This window comes from Chrysemys picta, chromosome 11, assembly GCF_011386835.1.
Source record: "Chrysemys picta bellii isolate R12L10 chromosome 11, ASM1138683v2, whole genome shotgun sequence".
Taxonomy (NCBI): domain Eukaryota; kingdom Metazoa; phylum Chordata; order Testudines; family Emydidae; genus Chrysemys; species Chrysemys picta.
This window is the reverse complement of record NC_088801.1, coordinates 67,596,344-67,614,112: the sequence shown is the minus strand read 5'-3', so window position 1 is coordinate 67,614,112 and position 17,769 is coordinate 67,596,344. Positions and strand designations below refer to the sequence as shown.

The 17,769-nt window shown below is 47.9% G+C and overlaps 3 protein-coding genes across 8 annotated transcripts in view; 1 reads left to right on the top strand and 2 right to left on the bottom strand.

Annotated features, from left to right (window-relative positions):
- Positions 1-17,769, bottom strand: part of SPAG16 (sperm associated antigen 16) — a 786,899-nt gene that overhangs the window by 83,668 nt on the left and 685,462 nt on the right. The gene's annotated exons all lie outside the window — the stretch shown is intronic.
- LOC135974400 (myb/SANT-like DNA-binding domain-containing protein 2) lies at positions 1,782-4,302 on the bottom strand. 3 transcript variants are annotated; one of them, XM_065562146.1, is made up of 3 exons: positions 3,346-4,302; positions 3,061-3,138; positions 1,782-2,351 (listed from the first exon to the last, which is right to left on the bottom strand). In XM_065562146.1, exons 1-2 carry the CDS (start codon positions 3,920-3,922, stop codon positions 3,104-3,106), a joined length of 612 nt encoding a protein of 203 aa, XP_065418218.1. In that variant the 5' UTR covers positions 3,923-4,302; the 3' UTR covers positions 1,782-2,351; positions 3,061-3,103. The 3 variants fall into 3 exon arrangements, with proteins under 3 accessions (XP_065418218.1, XP_065418217.1, XP_065418216.1); XM_065562145.1 differs by having other exon boundaries at positions 1,782-3,138; XM_065562144.1 differs by lacking the exon at positions 3,061-3,138 and having other exon boundaries at positions 3,346-4,298.
- LOC135974401 (uncharacterized) lies at positions 4,353-6,726 on the top strand. Its single transcript, XM_065562148.1, has 2 exons — positions 4,353-5,162; positions 6,157-6,726. Exons 1-2 carry the CDS (start codon positions 4,586-4,588, stop codon positions 6,630-6,632), a joined length of 1,053 nt encoding a protein of 350 aa, XP_065418220.1. The 5' UTR covers positions 4,353-4,585; the 3' UTR covers positions 6,633-6,726.

Genomic DNA, 17,769 nt, shown 5'->3' with positions numbered 1-17,769 from the left:
AAGCAGGCGACCCAGCGCCGAGGACATCACAGTGGCAATGGGTCATGTTGATGCCGTGGAACGGCGATTCTGGGCACGGGAGACAAGCACTGAGTGGTGGGACCGCATAGTGCTGCAGGTCTGGGATGAATCCCAGTGGCTGCGAAACTTTCGCATGCGGAAGGGAACTTTCCTGGAACTTTGTGAGTTGCTGTCCCCTGCCCTGAAGCGCAGTGACACCCGGTTGCGAGCTGCACTGAGTGTACAGAAGCGAGTGGCCATAGCCCTGTGGAAGCTTGCAACGCCAGACAGCTACCGGTCAGTCGCGAACCAGTTTGGGGTGGGCAAATCTACCGTGGGGGTTGTTGTGATGCAAGTAGCGAAGGCAATCGTTGATGTACTGCTGCCAAAGGTAGTGACCCTGGGAAACGTGGAGGCGATCATAGATGGCTTCGCAGCGATGGGATTCCCAAACTGCGGTGGGGCCATAGATGGAACTCACATCCCTATCCTGGCACCGGACCACCAGGCCACCCAGTACATTAACCGAAAGGGATACTTTTCCATGGTGCTGCAAGCACTGGTGGACCACAGGGGACGTTTTACCAACATCTACGTGGGATGGCCGGGCAAGGTTCATGACGCTCGTGTTTTCAGGAACTCTGGTCTGTTTAGACGGCTGCAACAAGGTATTTACTTCCCGGACCACAAAATAACTGTTGGGGATGTGGAGATGCCTATAGTCATCCTCGGGGACCCAGCCTACCCGCTAATGCCCTGGCTCATGAAGCCCTATACTGGCGCCCTGGACACTGAAAAAGAACTCTTCAACTACCGGCTGAGCAAGTGCAGAATGGTGGTGGAGTGTGCTTTTGGCCGTCTCAAGGGGAGATGGAGAAGCTTACTGACTCGCTGTGATCTCAGCGAAACCAATATCCCCATTGTTATAGCAGCTTGCTGTGTGCTCCACAATCTCTGTGAGAGCAAGGGGGAGACCTTTATGGCGGGGTGGGAGGTTGAGGAAAATAGCCTGGCTGGTGATTACTCACAGCCAGACAGCCGGGCGATTAGAAGAGACCAGCGGGAAGCGCTGTGCATCCGGGAGGCTTTGAAAGCAAAGTTCCTGAGTGAGCAGGGTAACCTGTGATTTTATAGTTTGTGTACTGAGAAGCTAAACCTGCCCCCGTTTCTTTACCCAGGTAATGTTGACTATCCTATCCAGTTACATACCCCCTTCACCCCCCCTCCAACACACGTGTCGAAATAAAAATAGTTCTACTTTGTTAAAGCACACCGTTTTCTTTAATACTGTTTTAGCGGGAATTTTTTAAAACTGGGACGCAGACTGTGGTGCGGGGCGGGTCTAGTGTTGTGATGCGAATGCAGCTTCTAAACTCAAGGATTGACAGGCTCCGCTGCGGTGGGATGCTTGTTTCAACGGAGCCTGTCAACCCTCCTGATCGGGACTGTGTGTATGGGAGGTCTATTTGACTTTGTGGCAGGGGGAGGACGGTTACAGATCCCATGCTGTGTGGCTCTGTGATCCTGTCTAAGGACCGGCGCTTAAGATCTGTAACTGCCCTCCCCCGCCACAAAGTCACAGAGCAACCCACCCACCCCAACATTACATCAAAACAACCTCCCAGACTAACCGGGGCAACTAGTCACTGCATCACTGCACTGTGTATGTGCCCTGCTGCTGTGCCTGCCCCCGACTATGTACCCTGCCAAAGGAGACTGTCCTGTCCAATTTCCAACCCCCTTTCCCCTCCTCCTCCAAAAGAACATGATTGAAACAGTAGTTAACAGAAACGAATTTTTTATTATCAACTACACATGGCATTGGGAGGTGAAACTTGGACGTGGGCTTGTGTCAGGCGGGAAGGAAAGAACTTTTCAAATGTTGGGAAATGAGAGCCTTCTGCTACTAGAGCTCTCTGCAGGGGTGGAGTGAGAGTTAGCAGGGACTCTGCCGCCTCTCCTTCTTTGCACTTTGGGTGAGGTGGGTATGGGACTTGGTGGCGGGGGAGGGCGGTTAGAGATGGACTGCAGCGGGGCTCTGTCCTCCTGCCTCCGTTCCTGCAGAACATCCACAAGGCGCCGGAGCGTGTCCGTTTGCTCCCTCAGTAGTCCAAGCAGCGTTTGAGTCGCCTGCTGGTCTTCCTGCCGCCACCTCTCCTCCCGATCCATGTTGGCTTGGTGCATTCGGGTCAAGTTCTCCCGCCACTGGGTCTGCTGTGCTGCCTGGGCTTGGGAAGAGGCCATAAGCTCAGAGAACATGTCCTCCCGTGTCCTCTTCTTCCTACGCCTAATCCGCGCTAGCCTCTGGGAGTGTGATTCCAGGCTAGGTTGTGAGACAGTCGCAGACGGGGCTGTGGAAATGGGAAAAAGGGAGTGAATTCCTCTGAAAGATAAATGTAGTTGTGAACAAAGAACATAGTCTTTCTCTGTGAACAAGACCATGCACAGCACCTTTCACATGCGCACTCAGCACAAGGTCGAATTCTCGGCCTTCGCATTCAGTGCCTGGGGTCTTGAACAGCACATTTGAGAAGCGAGGCAGCACAACGGAATTTCTGTTGCAGGCAGACATGGTAAGCCGTACACTTGTGGCAGTTTAAAACTTTTATATTACCACTGGCCTCATTTCACATTTAAATCAATGTCAGTCCCTGCTGCCAGCAATCCGGCAAGCGGGAACTCTGCCCCTGTCCCACCCCCTCGCGGCTGTCCCCGGGAATGATCCCTTTCGGCTGCCCCTCTCCCGCCTCCACCGCGTGGCTGCAAACCAGCGGTGACAGTTCTGTAAAGGAACGGGAAAGCAGTCCCAACACTAACATTCCCCTACCTAATTAAAAGCAGGTCACCATGGCCGACATCACCCTGATGAGGATCTCCGAGAGCGACAAAGAGAGAATGCTCCGGGAAAGCCTCCAAAGACCAGGGCCGTATGCCGCCCTGCTGTGCAGAGCAATGATCCCCGAGTACCTGATAATCTCGTGGCGCGGCAACGTGTCGTACTTCGGAGGACCCAATAAGGCCGCTCTCCCCAAGAACCTCATGCAACGGCTTTCAAGTTACCTCCAGGAGAGCTTCATCGAGATGTCCCAGGAGGATTACTGCTCTATCCCCGCACATATAGACCGCATTTTACTGTAGCTGCAGTAGCAGGGAATACACAGTAGAGCGGCTTGTGCAGGACAATCACTGAAAACCGGACATTGCTAGATTTCTTTTCAAAACTTGCACTGCCCCTTACTAAACCGTTAAGCGCCTAGGGCACACTAATCATGAACAACCCATTCTTTTAATTGTTAATATTCCTGTTTTGTTAAAAATAAATGTTTAGATGTTTACAACACTTACTGGCTGATCCTTCACCAGATTCTGTGTCCGGGGTAATGGCTGGGGACGCTTCGTAGGGGATCTCTGTAAGGGTGATGAAGAGATCCTGGCTGTCGGGGAAATCAGCGTTGTGAGAGCTGCCAACTGCCTCGCCCTCCTCATCTCCTTCCTCATCTTCCCCGTCCCCTAACATGTCTGAGGAACCGGCCGTGGACAGTATCCCATCCTCAGAGTCCACGGTCACTGGTGGGGTAGTGGTGGCGGCAGCACCGAGGATGGAATGCAGTGCCTCGTAGAAACGGGATGTCTGGGGATGGGATCCGGAGCGTCCGTTTGCCTCTTTGGTCTTCTGGTAGCCTTGTCTCAGCTCCTTGATTTTCACGCGGCACTGCGTTGCATCCCGGCTGTATCCTCTCTCTGCCATGTCTTTAGAGATCTTCTCGTAGATCTTTGCATTCCTTCTTTTGGATCGCAGCTCGGAAAGCACGGACTCATCGCCCCACACAGCGATGAGATCCAAGACTTCACGATCAGTCCATGCTGGGGCTCTCTTTCTATTCCCAGACTGCACGGCCATCACTGCTGGAGAGCTCTGCATCGTTGCCAGTGCTGCTGTGCTCGCCACGATGTCCAGACAGGAAATGAGATTCAAACTGGCCAGACAGGAAAAGGAATTCAAATTCAAATTTTCCCGGGGCTTTTCCTGTGTGGCTGGTCAGAGCATCCGAGCTCGCACTGCTGTCCAGAGCGTCAACAGAGTGGTGCACTGTGGGATAGCTCCCGGAGCTATTAGCGTCGATTTCCATCCACACCTAGCCTAATTCGACATGGCCATGTCGAATTTAGCGCTACTCCCCTCGTCGGGGAGGAGTACAGAAGTCGAATTAAAGAGACCTCTATGTCGAACTAAATAGCATCGCAGTGTGGACGGGTGCAGGGTTAATTCGATTTAACGGCGCTAACTTCGACATAAACGCCTAGTGTAGACCAGGCCCCCGACGAGGGGAGTAGCGCTAAATTCGACATGGCCATGTCGAATTAGGCTAGGTGTGGATGGAAATCGACGCTAATAGCTCCGGGAGCTATCCCACAGTGCACCACTCTGTTGACGCTCTGGACAGCAGTGCGAGCTCGGATGCTCTGACCAGCCACACAGGAAAAGCCCCGGGAAAATTTGAATTTGAATTCCTTTTCCTGTCTGGCCAGTTTGAATCTCATTTCCTGTCTGGACATCGTGGCGAGCACAGCAGCACTGGCAACGATGCAGAGCTCTCCAGCAGTGATGGCCGTGCAGTCTGGGAATAGAAAGAGAGCCCCAGCATGGACTGATCGTGAAGTCTTGGATCTCATCGCTGTGTGGGGCGATGAGTCCGTGCTTTCCGAGCTGCGATCCAAAAGAAGGAATGCAAAGATCTACGAGAAGATCTCTAAAGACATGGCAGAGAGAGGATACAGCCGGGATGCAACGCAGTGCCGCGTGAAAATCAAGGAGCTGAGACAAGGCTACCAGAAGACCAAAGAGGCAAACGGACGCTCCGGATCCCATCCCCAGACATCCCGTTTCTACGAGGCACTGCATTCCATCCTCGGTGCTGCCGCCACCACTACCCCACCAGTGACCGTGGACTCTGAGGATGGGATACTGTCCACGGCCGGTTCCTCAGACATGTTAGGGGACGGGGAAGATGAGGAAGGAGATGAGGAGGGCGAGGCAGTTGGCAGCTCTCACAACGCTGATTTCCCCGACAGCCAGGATCTCTTCATCACCCTTACAGAGATCCCCTACGAAGCGTCCCCAGCCATTACCCCGGACACAGAATCTGGTGAAGGATCAGCCAGTAAGTGTTGTAAACATCTAAACATTTATTTTTAACAAAACAGGAATATTAACAATTAAAAGAATGGGTTGTTCATGATTAGTGTGCCCTAGGCGCTTAACGGTTTAGTAAGGGGCAGTGCAAGTTTTGAAAAGAAATCTAGCAATGTCCGGTTTTCAGTGATTGTCCTGCACAAGCCGCTCTACTGTGTATTCCCTGCTACTGCAGCTACAGTAAAATGCGGTCTATATGTGCGGGGATAGAGCAGTAATCCTCCTGGGACATCTCGATGAAGCTCTCCTGGAGGTAACTTGAAAGCCGTTGCATGAGGTTCTTGGGGAGAGCGGCCTTATTGGGTCCTCCGAAGTACGACACGTTGCCGCGCCACGAGATTATCAGGTACTCGGGGATCATTGCTCTGCACAGCAGGGCGGCATACGGCCCTGGTCTTTGGAGGCTTTCCCGGAGCATTCTCTCTTTGTCGCTCTCGGAGATCCTCATCAGGGTGATGTCGGCCATGGTGACCTGCTTTTAATTAGGTAGGGGAATGTTAGTGTTGGGACTGCTTTCCCGTTCCTTTACAGAACTGTCACCGCTGGTTTGCAGCCACGCGGTGGAGGCGGGAGAGGGGCAGCCGAAAGGGATCATTCCCGGGGACAGCCGCGAGGGGGTGGGACAGGGGCAGAGTTCCCGCTTGCCGGATTGCTGGCAGCAGGGACTGACATTGATTTAAATGTGAAATGAGGCCAGTGGTAATATAAAAGTTTTAAACTGCCACAAGTGTACGGCTTACCATGTCTGCCTGCAACAGAAATTCCGTTGTGCTGCCTCGCTTCTCAAATGTGCTGTTCAAGACCCCAGGCACTGAATGCGAAGGCCGAGAATTCGACCTTGTGCTGAGTGCGCATGTGAAAGGTGCTGTGCATGGTCTTGTTCACAGAGAAAGACTATGTTCTTTGTTCACAACTACATTTATCTTTCAGAGGAATTCACTCCCTTTTTCCCATTTCCACAGCCCCGTCTGCGACTGTCTCACAACCTAGCCTGGAATCACACTCCCAGAGGCTAGCGCGGATTAGGCGTAGGAAGAAGAGGACACGGGAGGACATGTTCTCTGAGCTTATGGCCTCTTCCCAAGCCCAGGCAGCACAGCAGACCCAGTGGCGGGAGAACTTGACCCGAATGCACCAAGCCAACATGGATCGGGAGGAGAGGTGGCGGCAGGAAGACCAGCAGGCGACTCAAACGCTGCTTGGACTACTGAGGGAGCAAACGGACACGCTCCGGCGCCTTGTGGATGTTCTGCAGGAACGGAGGCAGGAGGACAGAGCCCCGCTGCAGTCCATCTCTAACCGCCCTCCCCCGCCACCAAGTCCCATACCCACCTCACCCAAAGTGCAAAGAAGGAGAGGCGGCAGAGTCCCTGCTAACTCTCACTCCACCCCTGCAGAGAGCTCTAGTAGCAGAAGGCTCTCATTTCCCAACATTTGAAAAGTTCTTTCCTTCCCGCCTGACACAAGCCCACGTCCAAGTTTCACCTCCCAATGCCATGTGTAGTTGATAATAAAAAATTCGTTTCTGTTAACTACTGTTTCAATCATGTTCTTTTGGAGGAGGAGGGGAAAGGGGGTTGGAAATTGGACAGGACAGTCTCCTTTGGCAGGGTACATAGTCGGGGGCAGGCACAGCAGCAGGGCACATACACAGTGCAGTGATGCAGTGACTAGTTGCCCCGGTTAGTCTGGGAGGTTGTTTTGATGTAATGTTGGGGTGGGTGGGTTGCTCTGTGACTTTGTGGCGGGGGAGGGCAGTTACAGATCTTAAGCGCCGGTCCTTAGACAGGATCACAGAGCCACACAGCATGGGATCTGTAACCGTCCTCCCCCTGCCACAAAGTCAAATAGACCTCCCATACACACAGTCCCGATCAGGAGGGTTGACAGGCTCCGTTGAAACAAGCATCCCACCGCAGCGGAGCCTGTCAATCCTTGAGTTTAGAAGCTGCATTCGCATCACAACACTAGACCCGCCCCGCACCACAGTCTGCGTCCCAGTTTTAAAAAATTCCCGCTAAAACAGTATTAAAGAAAACGGTGTGCTTTAACAAAGTAGAACTATTTTTATTTCGACACGTGTGTTGGAGGGGGGGTGAAGGGGGTATGTAACTGGATAGGATAGTCAACATTACCTGGGTAAAGAAACGGGGGCAGGTTTAGCTTCTCAGTACACAAACTATAAAATCACAGGTTACCCTGCTCACTCAGGAACTTTGCTTTCAAAGCCTCCCGGATGCACAGCGCTTCCCGCTGGTCTCTTCTAATCGCCCGGCTGTCTGGCTGTGAGTAATCACCAGCCAGGCTATTTTCCTCAACCTCCCACCCCGCCATAAAGGTCTCCCCCTTGCTCTCACAGAGATTGTGGAGCACACAGCAAGCTGCTATAACAATGGGGATATTGGTTTCGCTGAGATCACAGCGAGTCAGTAAGCTTCTCCATCTCCCCTTGAGACGGCCAAAAGCACACTCCACCACCATTCTGCACTTGCTCAGCCGGTAGTTGAAGAGTTCTTTTTCAGTGTCCAGGGCGCCAGTATAGGGCTTCATGAGCCAGGGCATTAGCGGGTAGGCTGGGTCCCCGAGGATGACTATAGGCATCTCCACATCCCCAACAGTTATTTTGTGGTCCGGGAAGTAAATACCTTGTTGCAGCCGTCTAAACAGACCAGAGTTCCTGAAAACACGAGCGTCATGAACCTTGCCCGGCCATCCCACGTAGATGTTGGTAAAACGTCCCCTGTGGTCCACCAGTGCTTGCAGCACCATGGAAAAGTATCCCTTTCGGTTAATGTACTGGGTGGCCTGGTGGTCCGGTGCCAGGATAGGGATGTGAGTTCCATCTATGGCCCCACCGCAGTTTGGGAATCCCATCGCTGCGAAGCCATCTATGATCGCCTCCACGTTTCCCAGGGTCACTACCTTTGGCAGCAGTACATCAACGATTGCCTTCGCTACTTGCATCACAACAACCCCCACGGTAGATTTGCCCACCCCAAACTGGTTCGCGACTGACCGGTAGCTGTCTGGCGTTGCAAGCTTCCACAGGGCTATGGCCACTCGCTTCTGTACACTCAGTGCAGCTCGCAACCGGGTGTCACTGCGCTTCAGGGCAGGGGACAGCAACTCACAAAGTTCCAGGAAAGTTCCCTTCCGCATGCGAAAGTTTCGCAGCCACTGGGATTCATCCCAGACCTGCAGCACTATGCGGTCCCACCACTCAGTGCTTGTCTCCCGTGCCCAGAATCGCCGTTCCACGGCATCAACATGACCCATTGCCACTGTGATGTCCTCGGCGCTGGGTCGCCTGCTTTCTGACAGGTCTGTGCTACTCTCAGACTTCAGGACATCACCGCGGTGCCGTAGCCTCCTTGCCTGACTTTTCTGCATCTGCCTCAGGGAAACCTTTATGATAAGCTGCGAGACGTTGAGAGCGGCCACAACTGCAGCGATGGTCGCAGCGGGCTCCATGCTCGGAGTACAGTGGCGTCCGCGCTGTCAATGACTGGAAAAGCGCGCGAACTGTTTTCCCGCCGGCGCTTTCAGGGAGGGAGGGCGGGAGTGATGGACGGATGACGACAGTTTCCCAAAAGCACCCTCGACTCATTTTGTTACCCAGAAGGCATTGCCGGCTACACCCAGAATTCCAATGGGCAGAGGGGACTGCGGGAACTGTGGGATAGCTGACCACAGTGCACCGCTTCGAATGTCGACGCTATCACCGTTAGTGTGGACGCACAAAGTCGAATTACTGTCCTTAGTGTGGACACACACGTTCGACTTTGCAATATCGATTACAAAAATTCGATGCAAGTAAAATCGAACTACTCTCGTAGTGTAGACAAGGCCGGGGAGGAGTACAGAAGTCGAATTAAAGAGACCTCTATGTCGAACTAAATAGCATCGCAGTGTGGACGGGTGCAGGGTTAATTCGATTTAACGGCGCTAACTTCGACATAAACGCCTAGTGTAGACCAGGCCATAGGGTTTTTCTCTTGGCGATTACCTCTAAGAACAGTAGGGGAGAAATGTTCAGAAGAAGTGTGATGTTTAAGTTGACTGTGTCGCTTTAAAATGCTGCCTGCCCAACACAAAGTGAATTCTTTTTTATTTTTTTTACAGGAACTCCATGTTTTTCAATGGAGTTCACCTAGCAGGAAAACTCTTCCAGAAAAGGTAGCATTTTAATGCTTAAAGACTGCATGTTGCTTTCACTTCTTCATGGGCAGTGGCATTTGCTCTTTTGCCATCCTAGCCAAGGACATGAGGCTTTCATGGCTCTCCTTCCAACCTGCCAGTTTTCCAAATTAGTCACTTCACAGATGAAGAGTAAGTACATCTGACAGGGCTGACATTCTCCTTTTAAGACAGCTGGCTGGCATGATAGGAGCGAGAAGATGGGCTGATGCATGGCAACCATTTGCCCAGGAAAGTGAGAGCATCACCTATGAGTTGTCCCTCTCAGCTCCTGCAGATCACAAGTGAACCAGAAGTGAACCTCTACTGCTCCACTCTGCAATTTGCTGTGTGCTGTGCCAACAGACGGTTATTATTTACTAATTTATCAAAAGTAGCCTTCACAGGGTGATGTACAAGATTATATACAGCAGAGCACAGAAATACTCGGAACATCTCATCTAAAGTAACTAGACGGAAGGAATTTTTAACATTTGACCTTAAGCATATTGAGAGTATAATCTGACTTCACACGCTTGCAGTTAAATGAGAGAAAATGCTATACCAGGAGACTGCAGAGGGCATACATGGTACAACAAGGGAATTATTTGACCTGGAAAATATGGCTTTGCACAGGGACATAAACATTAATCATCTTACACAGATTCGATGGAGCCAAGGAATGAGGAACCTTAAATACAAATAATAAAGGTTTGGGGTTTTTTTGCAGGATAATGGGTAGCCACCGTAGGTGTTTGAATAAGGGTCTGATGTAGGAGTTGTAAGGCAAAGAAACAAATGAAATGTGCTGTTGTGTTCTGAATGGATTGTAAATGGGTAATGGATGAGGCAGATAGATCAGACAGAACCACAAGACTATTATAAGAGTGTGAATGTGAGATTATAGGACTGTGAATCTATATCTGAACTCTTTACCTATGATTTTTAACGATTACATTATTAATAAAGACCTTATAATGGCTGCTGTACTGTTTTTATGGAGTCACTGGTTGATTCAAGGGGGCACCAGTCTCAAAGGTGAAATGAAAGGTTTAACACAAATAATAACATAATCTAGCACTTTTCCTCTGTGCATCTCAAAGTGATTTACAAAGCTGTGTATTAGTGTCACAGAGGGGGATATTAAGGGACAGATGTGACCTGTTTGAGGTCCTACAACAACTCAGTGCCTGGGTGTCTACAAGAGGTCAGAGGAAACCAGCAATTGGGAAGGTGGGGAAATGGTCAGTATTACTGAAGAGGGGCTTTTGGGAGGTTGTTGGTGGGGTTGAGCATTTGGTATCTTCAGCCTTGGTTCTTTAAGAGAGGCATTCTCCTCAGCCCATGCAGTAAATGTGGATGCTGACATTGGAACTGCTCTTATGCAGGAAAAACAAACTGCGTCCCTTCCAGAGTCTCTTCAGACAAGCAGGGACAAATATGTGGCTATGAACAGCTATCATTTTAGGAAGATGAAATCAGCTGTGTTGCTTCCATGTAGGTGTGGAGGCAGCTGTCTGCTCTATAAAGACTGCCAAATTCTGCAGCTTCCCAATGTGGGTCTGACAGTATCATATGAGCCTAAGTGTACAATCCTATTACAAAGCCACGTTTTTAAATAGAGGATTTTATAGGAGCAGCTGAGCATGGACATGAATAGTGCTGTGATTGTCAGCAACTGCTCTGTGGGGCCCTGATTGTAAAGGCATTGAAATTCTTCAGCCAAGGAACAGAGAGATGGTATATTTTGAAAAGGCGAAAGGATGAGCTAGCACTGGGAGTAACATTTGAGTAGGTCAACCACAAACACTTGTAGTGAGAAATATCCTCACCAGTGTATGGGAGGGAGACATGTGCTACCTGCTGGTGTCAAAAGGGAGAAACTGGGTCCACGGAACCCACTAAATCTATGATTCTGTATTCGAGGCCTCCCCTGACCATGTACCTCTATTGGTTTTGTCTAATCCAATACTTGTTGAAGTCAATGGAAAAACTCCAATGGGCTTTTGATCAGGACTCAGGTGCACAATTAGGTGAAGGAGAATGAACTGACACCTGGGACCAAGCCTACTTTTCTGATGCCCTTGCCCACTTTTTCTTGGGTCTGCATCTGCCTCAGCTGTGCGTAAATGCAATGCTCCTTGAATGCACTTGATTGCATCCTATGTTCAGGTGAGCATTCATTCTGGATGCTTTTTGGGTAGCTAACACTGTTCTTTGCCTTCTCTAACCCATGCAACAACTATAAGGAAATTTTTATACAGTACCACTTATTTCAGTGTACTATTTGGGCCAAACCCACTTGCCTTATTGATGCAAAATTGCTGCTGAACTTAAGCAAGATTTGGACTTACATAAAGAATTATTCAGAGAAAATAAATGAGCGGATGAAAGAAAAACAATTTTTTAAGATGGGGATGCGAATCTTTTGTTAAGGTTTTCTTGAGGTACAAACTATAGAAATAAAAGATAAATCTGTACCATATTAGCCACTGTAGTAATATTTTAAATTATTCAAGGTCAGATTAGGCATTATCTTTTAAAGAGCAAATGTAAATAATAAGAAATATACTAGCTTTATCAACACTTCTGTATACAAAGAAGTGGTTTTATTTCAAGGTCACTGGCACATACATTTAAAACAATATGATAAAACATGATAAAGAAAATGTGAAATGACTTGGGTTCCTACGGTAGAAGTGCAACATTTGTTTACTTTTGACAGTTTTTAAAAAAGAAAAAGTGATATGTGATATATAGCATGGTAGGATAAGACAGAACAATGCTGCAGTTTATGCTGTCGGAAACAAACAAGGATGCTGGTAAGATCTCTGGAATTTAAAATGATTTTTAAAAAAATCATGAATATGGAAACACCTACTACAGTCAGTCAAAAGCACTGCACTCTGCTCTCCTTGTAGAGAGAAAATAAAAACAGAGTTTTAAGTACTTTCCTGACAAGGGAACTATAAATAAAATAACATTTTAGTGTAAATACCATTCTTTGCTTTAGTGAATTACAAAAACAGTAGCCGCAAAACATAGGTCTCCGGACCATCACTGTATTTTAAACTGATGAACAAGATAAATACAATTTTGACATTTAATTTGGCCCTCTCTGTCCATTGCAGCAGAATCATATAAGTTGAATATTAAACAACTCTCATGTTATCTTTTTAAAAGAATTAGACTACGCTGATGTAACATGTTAGTGCGAAATGTAGGCCTTGTATGCAAAGTAATAAAGTATATGGCAAATCGAGTTTCAAAGCAACAGAGTGACTACAGCGGTAGTTCAACAACATTCTGTCCCAGGTTCATATGTTTTTATGAACATGGACTCTACAGCTCTAGGGGACGAGGAGAAGATGATACTCAGAACTAACTCATCTCCATGGCTCCCAGCAGGCCCAAGCAGACATCCAATTGGAAACCTGCCTGGACGTTACATCTGGAGGAATGAGCAGAAAATGCTGTTCCATGGTTCCAAACTCTCCATCCCTTAAGAAAGGCTTTAGGTGCAGCCTCCGTCAGGTACTAGATGGAAATCCAACAGCTCATGGATCTGTGCTGTCAAGAAGTTAGTTAGTTGGTGGAAGACTCTTCCACCCAGAGGCCCTTATCCTTTGTAAAAGTCTCAAGAGCTGTATGGATTTAGGGACACCTGTGAACTTGGGGGATGGAACTTCCTGCTAATTCTGGACAGTGGAAATCTTTGCTCCTCCCCCAATGAGATGATTATAAAGTAGCGTAATGTGGAAACTGGGTATCCTAACTCCTTCCCAGGTTTTCCTTTTCAGGAGTAGCCTGTGACCCTTAAGGATTAGTCTGGACTAGGATTTGGAAGTTGTTAGCTAACTCGTGTTAGTTAATGTGTAAACCACCTAGCATAGAGAAGGCAATGTGCTTTTAACATGTCTTAAGTCAGTTGAGATGAACCTAGGTAGGCTTTAACCTGACCAGCTTGACACATATCAAAGACACTCTGACTTGTCTACACTAGACTGTTAATACGTTAGCTAACACTAGAGTGACCAGATAGCAAGTGTGAAAATTCAGGACGGGGGTGGGGGATAATAGGTGCCTATGTAAGAAAAAGCTCCAAAAATCAGGACTGTCCCTATAAAAATCGAGACATCTGGTCACCCTAGCTAATGCCTTCCCAATCCTAGACTAGACAAGGTCTACGTAGCATAACACCTGCAATAACGGGTTGAACTCTAACTCTGTAGGATCGATAACAAACTTTTCTTTAATTTAAAAATGCAAACATTGACCTTAGAAATGGCAGCTTTTATTTTTGTATTTTGACGTTATGTAGACAAATAAAACCAGTGACCCGTCCTTATGCCATGCTACTAATTGTTCTGCAGCATTGGCCAGAGTCAGTCCAGAAATAAAGCAAGTGCAACTCCACTGGCTTCATCGGGCCTGGATCAGAAGCTACAGACCACTGAGGCTAATTTAAAGCCAGGTCAGTCGCATAAAAAATGTAATCCAGCCCAGATATAACTTGCTGTATTTTGCTATTGCGTCACCTATGAAATAGTATCAGGGGCTGGCTGTGTTAGTCTGGATCTGTAAAAAGCGACAAAGAGTCCTGTGGCACCTTATAGACTAACAGACGTATTGGAGCATAAGCTTTCTTAGGTGAATACCCACTTCATCAGATGCATGGGAAATAGTGGATCACTTATGAAATAGTGGATCACCCTCTCTTTGGAGATTCCTGCAATACCTGAATCTACCCTAAAATTCTGTACTTAATTCTGAATATCTTTGCTGGGAGTTCTTTTGGTTTTTGTTTTGAGGTAGTTCTCCCAGGGACCCAATGTTATCTGAAGAAGGGACTCTTATGATTTAAAAAAAAAAAACCAACCAAAACCCCAAGTGTACATTTCCAGAAGTGACTGATCGTGATCTTGGTCCCCCTCTTCAATACCCTCCTGTAGAAGTGGCTCTAGTACACATTCTGATCAGCTGATCAGGTTGCACTGTGTCACCAGAAAGTTATCCATCTCTCCCTAAGACACAGTGAGGCTGCGACAGCCCAGGCTTCAGCGAGGGCTAGCCACCCAAGTAATTACACAGGATTCTGGGTGGGCTTGTACACCCTGCACTGAAGCCCATCTTGCCACAGTTTCACTGCTTCAATTCTCAGGGCAGCCATAGGTGCCGACTCCGTGGGTGCTCCAGGGGCTGGAGCACCCACAGGGAAAAATTGGTGGGTGCTCTGCACCCACCAGCAGCTCCCCGCAATGCCCCCACTGCCCCAGCTCACCTCCACCTCCTCTCCTGAGTGTGCCTTCCCCGCTTCTCCTCCCAGTGCTTGCCACCACGAAACAGCTGTTTCACAGCGTAACAAGCTGTGGGAGGGAGGGGGGAGGAGCGGGAATGCGGTGCGCTCAGGGGAAGAGGCGGGGATTTGGGGAAGGAGTCCAATAGGGGCAGGGAGGGGGCGGAGTTGGGGCGGGGACTTTGGGGAAGGAGTTGGAATGGGGGCGGGGTAGGGGTGGAGTCGGGGCGGGGCCGGGGGTGGGAGGGTGTGAGCACCCACCGGCGCCAGGAGAAGTTGTCGCCTATGAGGGCAGCTAGATTAAAGATAGCTCAGGTGTGTTTACAGGAGCTGCAGTGTAGACATATCCCCAGCAACTGGTATTTCTAAGGTGTCTAGAACCAAAGTACAAAGACACCCAATAATAGCAATTATAATGAAGCATGTCTGGTATGATATTTTTACTTTGTTTTTTTCTTAACTTGTACATAGAAATTATTTGATCACAAATTAGGGGAAAGAGCAGATTTGTAATCACTTACCAGTGATTGTTTGGGAACAAGCATTATTACAAATTGTGCTGACCTACTTGATTTTCTGGCTTATGAAAGGATATTCCCCAAATTACACTAAGACACTCTAAATCCTACTTTAATAAAATAGAAGCCTTAAGAGCAAAGCAGTATTCAAAGAAGGTAAATCTTAAAGGGCTGAGCAATGCTTTTACTCAGCAGGTATTTAACAATGTTAAAGTAACAGCTTCTTATGGTACCACATTTTCTGCGCCATGTACAGTAGTTATGTCTGTGAATGACAGGAAAGGAAACCGGCTGGCCAATTTGTAGTACATTCTCCAGATTTTAGTTTGGCTGGAAAAGACTCAAGAACAGCTAGAAAGGCTCCATTATGGAATGTACTTTCAAACAATCACTATGTTATTCCACGGCCCGCTGGCTAACAAGAACGACAGCTATTAAAGGAAAAGATTGAAAAATATATCTAGGATAGTGGTTCTCAACCAGGGGTACACATACCTCTGGGTGTATCCAGAGGTCTTCCAGGGGATACATCAACTCATCTAGATATTTGCCTTGTTGTACAACAGGCTACATAAAAAACACCAGTGAAGTGAGTACAAACTAAAATTTCATACAGACAATGGCTTGTTTATATTGCTCTATATACTATACAGAGAAAGGTAAGTACAATATTTAAATTCCAATTGATTTATTTTATAATTATATGGTAAAAATGAGACAGCAATTTTCAGTAATAGCGTGCTGCAACACTTCTGTATTTTTGTGTCTCATTTTGAGTACTGTACTAAGCAAATAGTTTTTAAGTGAGGTGAAACGTGAGGTACGCAAGACAAATCAGACTCCTGAAAGGAGTACAGTAATCCGGAAAGGTTGAGAGCCACTAACCTAGGATAATGAAATACCAAACCATGTTGTGGTCTTATGGGGTAAAATGCCAAAATTATTCATGTACAATAAGTCTTTGAATTAGAAAATGCAGAACAGTAAAAGTGTGTCATGATTTCTCTTCAGTGGCGGAACCTTCGATCAAGAAACAAAGTTGAAATGCTTTATTGTCATTAGAGGATGGGGGGGGCGGGGGAGGAAGAAACTGTCAATATAGTGGACCCAGTGTTGCATCATAGAACTCAGTGGGCATCTTAACATTGACTTCAGCGTGATCAGGATTGGCCCCAGTAGGGTTTACCCCGATTAACATATTTACTCGTTATTGTGGGAAACTCGGATTATCCTTTCAGTGGTATTTCTGAAATCATCCAATAGACTGCCTAGCACAGGCTGGGACAAAAAAAACATTTCTTTCATCTGCTTATTGAGATCAACTCAGCTAGTTTCTCTCTGCATTTTGAAAGTTACTCCTTTCATTTCTGTTCCTCACTTTCTAAAGCACACTCATTGCTGACAGTTGTAGGGCTCCTGCAATCCTCCCTATTGCTAATGTAAGGCAGGAGGGTTGTGCTTTTTTAGCTGTACTGACCAAGCAGGAGCTCTAGAAGGCATTGTAATCAGGGGCGTGTGAATCATGGAATCATAGAATATCAGGGTTAGAAAGGACCTCAGGAGGTCATCTAGTCCAACCCCCTGCTCAAAGCAGGACCAATCCCCAACTAAATCATCCCAGCCAGGGCTTTGTCAAGCTTGACCTTAAGAAACTCTAAGGAAGGAGATTCCACCATCTCCCTAGGTAACCCGTTCCAGTGCTCTCTGCTTCACCCCTTAATGGGTTGTAGGATGCACTCAGCCAGAAAATACTGACCCAACGTGGAGGAGGTGGGACCATATCCCTGTTAGGCAGCTATTACCATTCACTAGTGCAACTGTGCTCAGCAACCACTTTGCAAAGGGAGAGGGGAGTTTCCTTGCACTCTTTCTTCCCATTTCCAAATGCACAAAAGCCAGGCACATGCTGGTTCTTAGTGCTGACCATAAAAGTATTAGCTCTTCTTTCTTTTCCTCAGCGGAAGGTGGGCAAGCACAGAACCTTCTGCCTCCCATAATGCAACACTGGCTACAGGTCAGCTCTACTGTGGTTTACAGCCGCAGCCTGAGTAGGGGGCACCATAACAGGAGCTCTGGAAGCTCCAACTCCTCAGTTACTCACATTGCCCTGCAGGTCTCCCAAACATCACTCCTGCTTGAGATGAGTTGTGCATCAAGAGTTTTAGCAGAGAATAGTCCCCGCACTCAGGAGAGCAAAGATATTACATATGTGGCCTGCCCCCATGAGGTGGCTTGATCGTGAGTCCATCTCCCTTGCACACGGACCGCTCATAATCTGGCTCACACTATTGTTGCAGTTCCCAGTCTACCGGATAGTTGCACAGTCTCAGTAGAGTCTTTCAGGCTTGGATATCTTACTTGTTATACAGTTCGAGGAAGAATCTTTGTTTGATAAAGTAAATGCACTATCTAATGTGAGGATCATTGGAAACATTTCCCTGTATTGCAGCAGGTTACGATGCAGATTGGAGGAATTTACATTACAATGATCTGTCTTATTGTTGTAAAAAGGTGCTGCAGGAAACATAATGCAGGAGAACATTTCACTCTCCCTGCTGTTGCTTGCTGAGTTTGAGCAACCTATA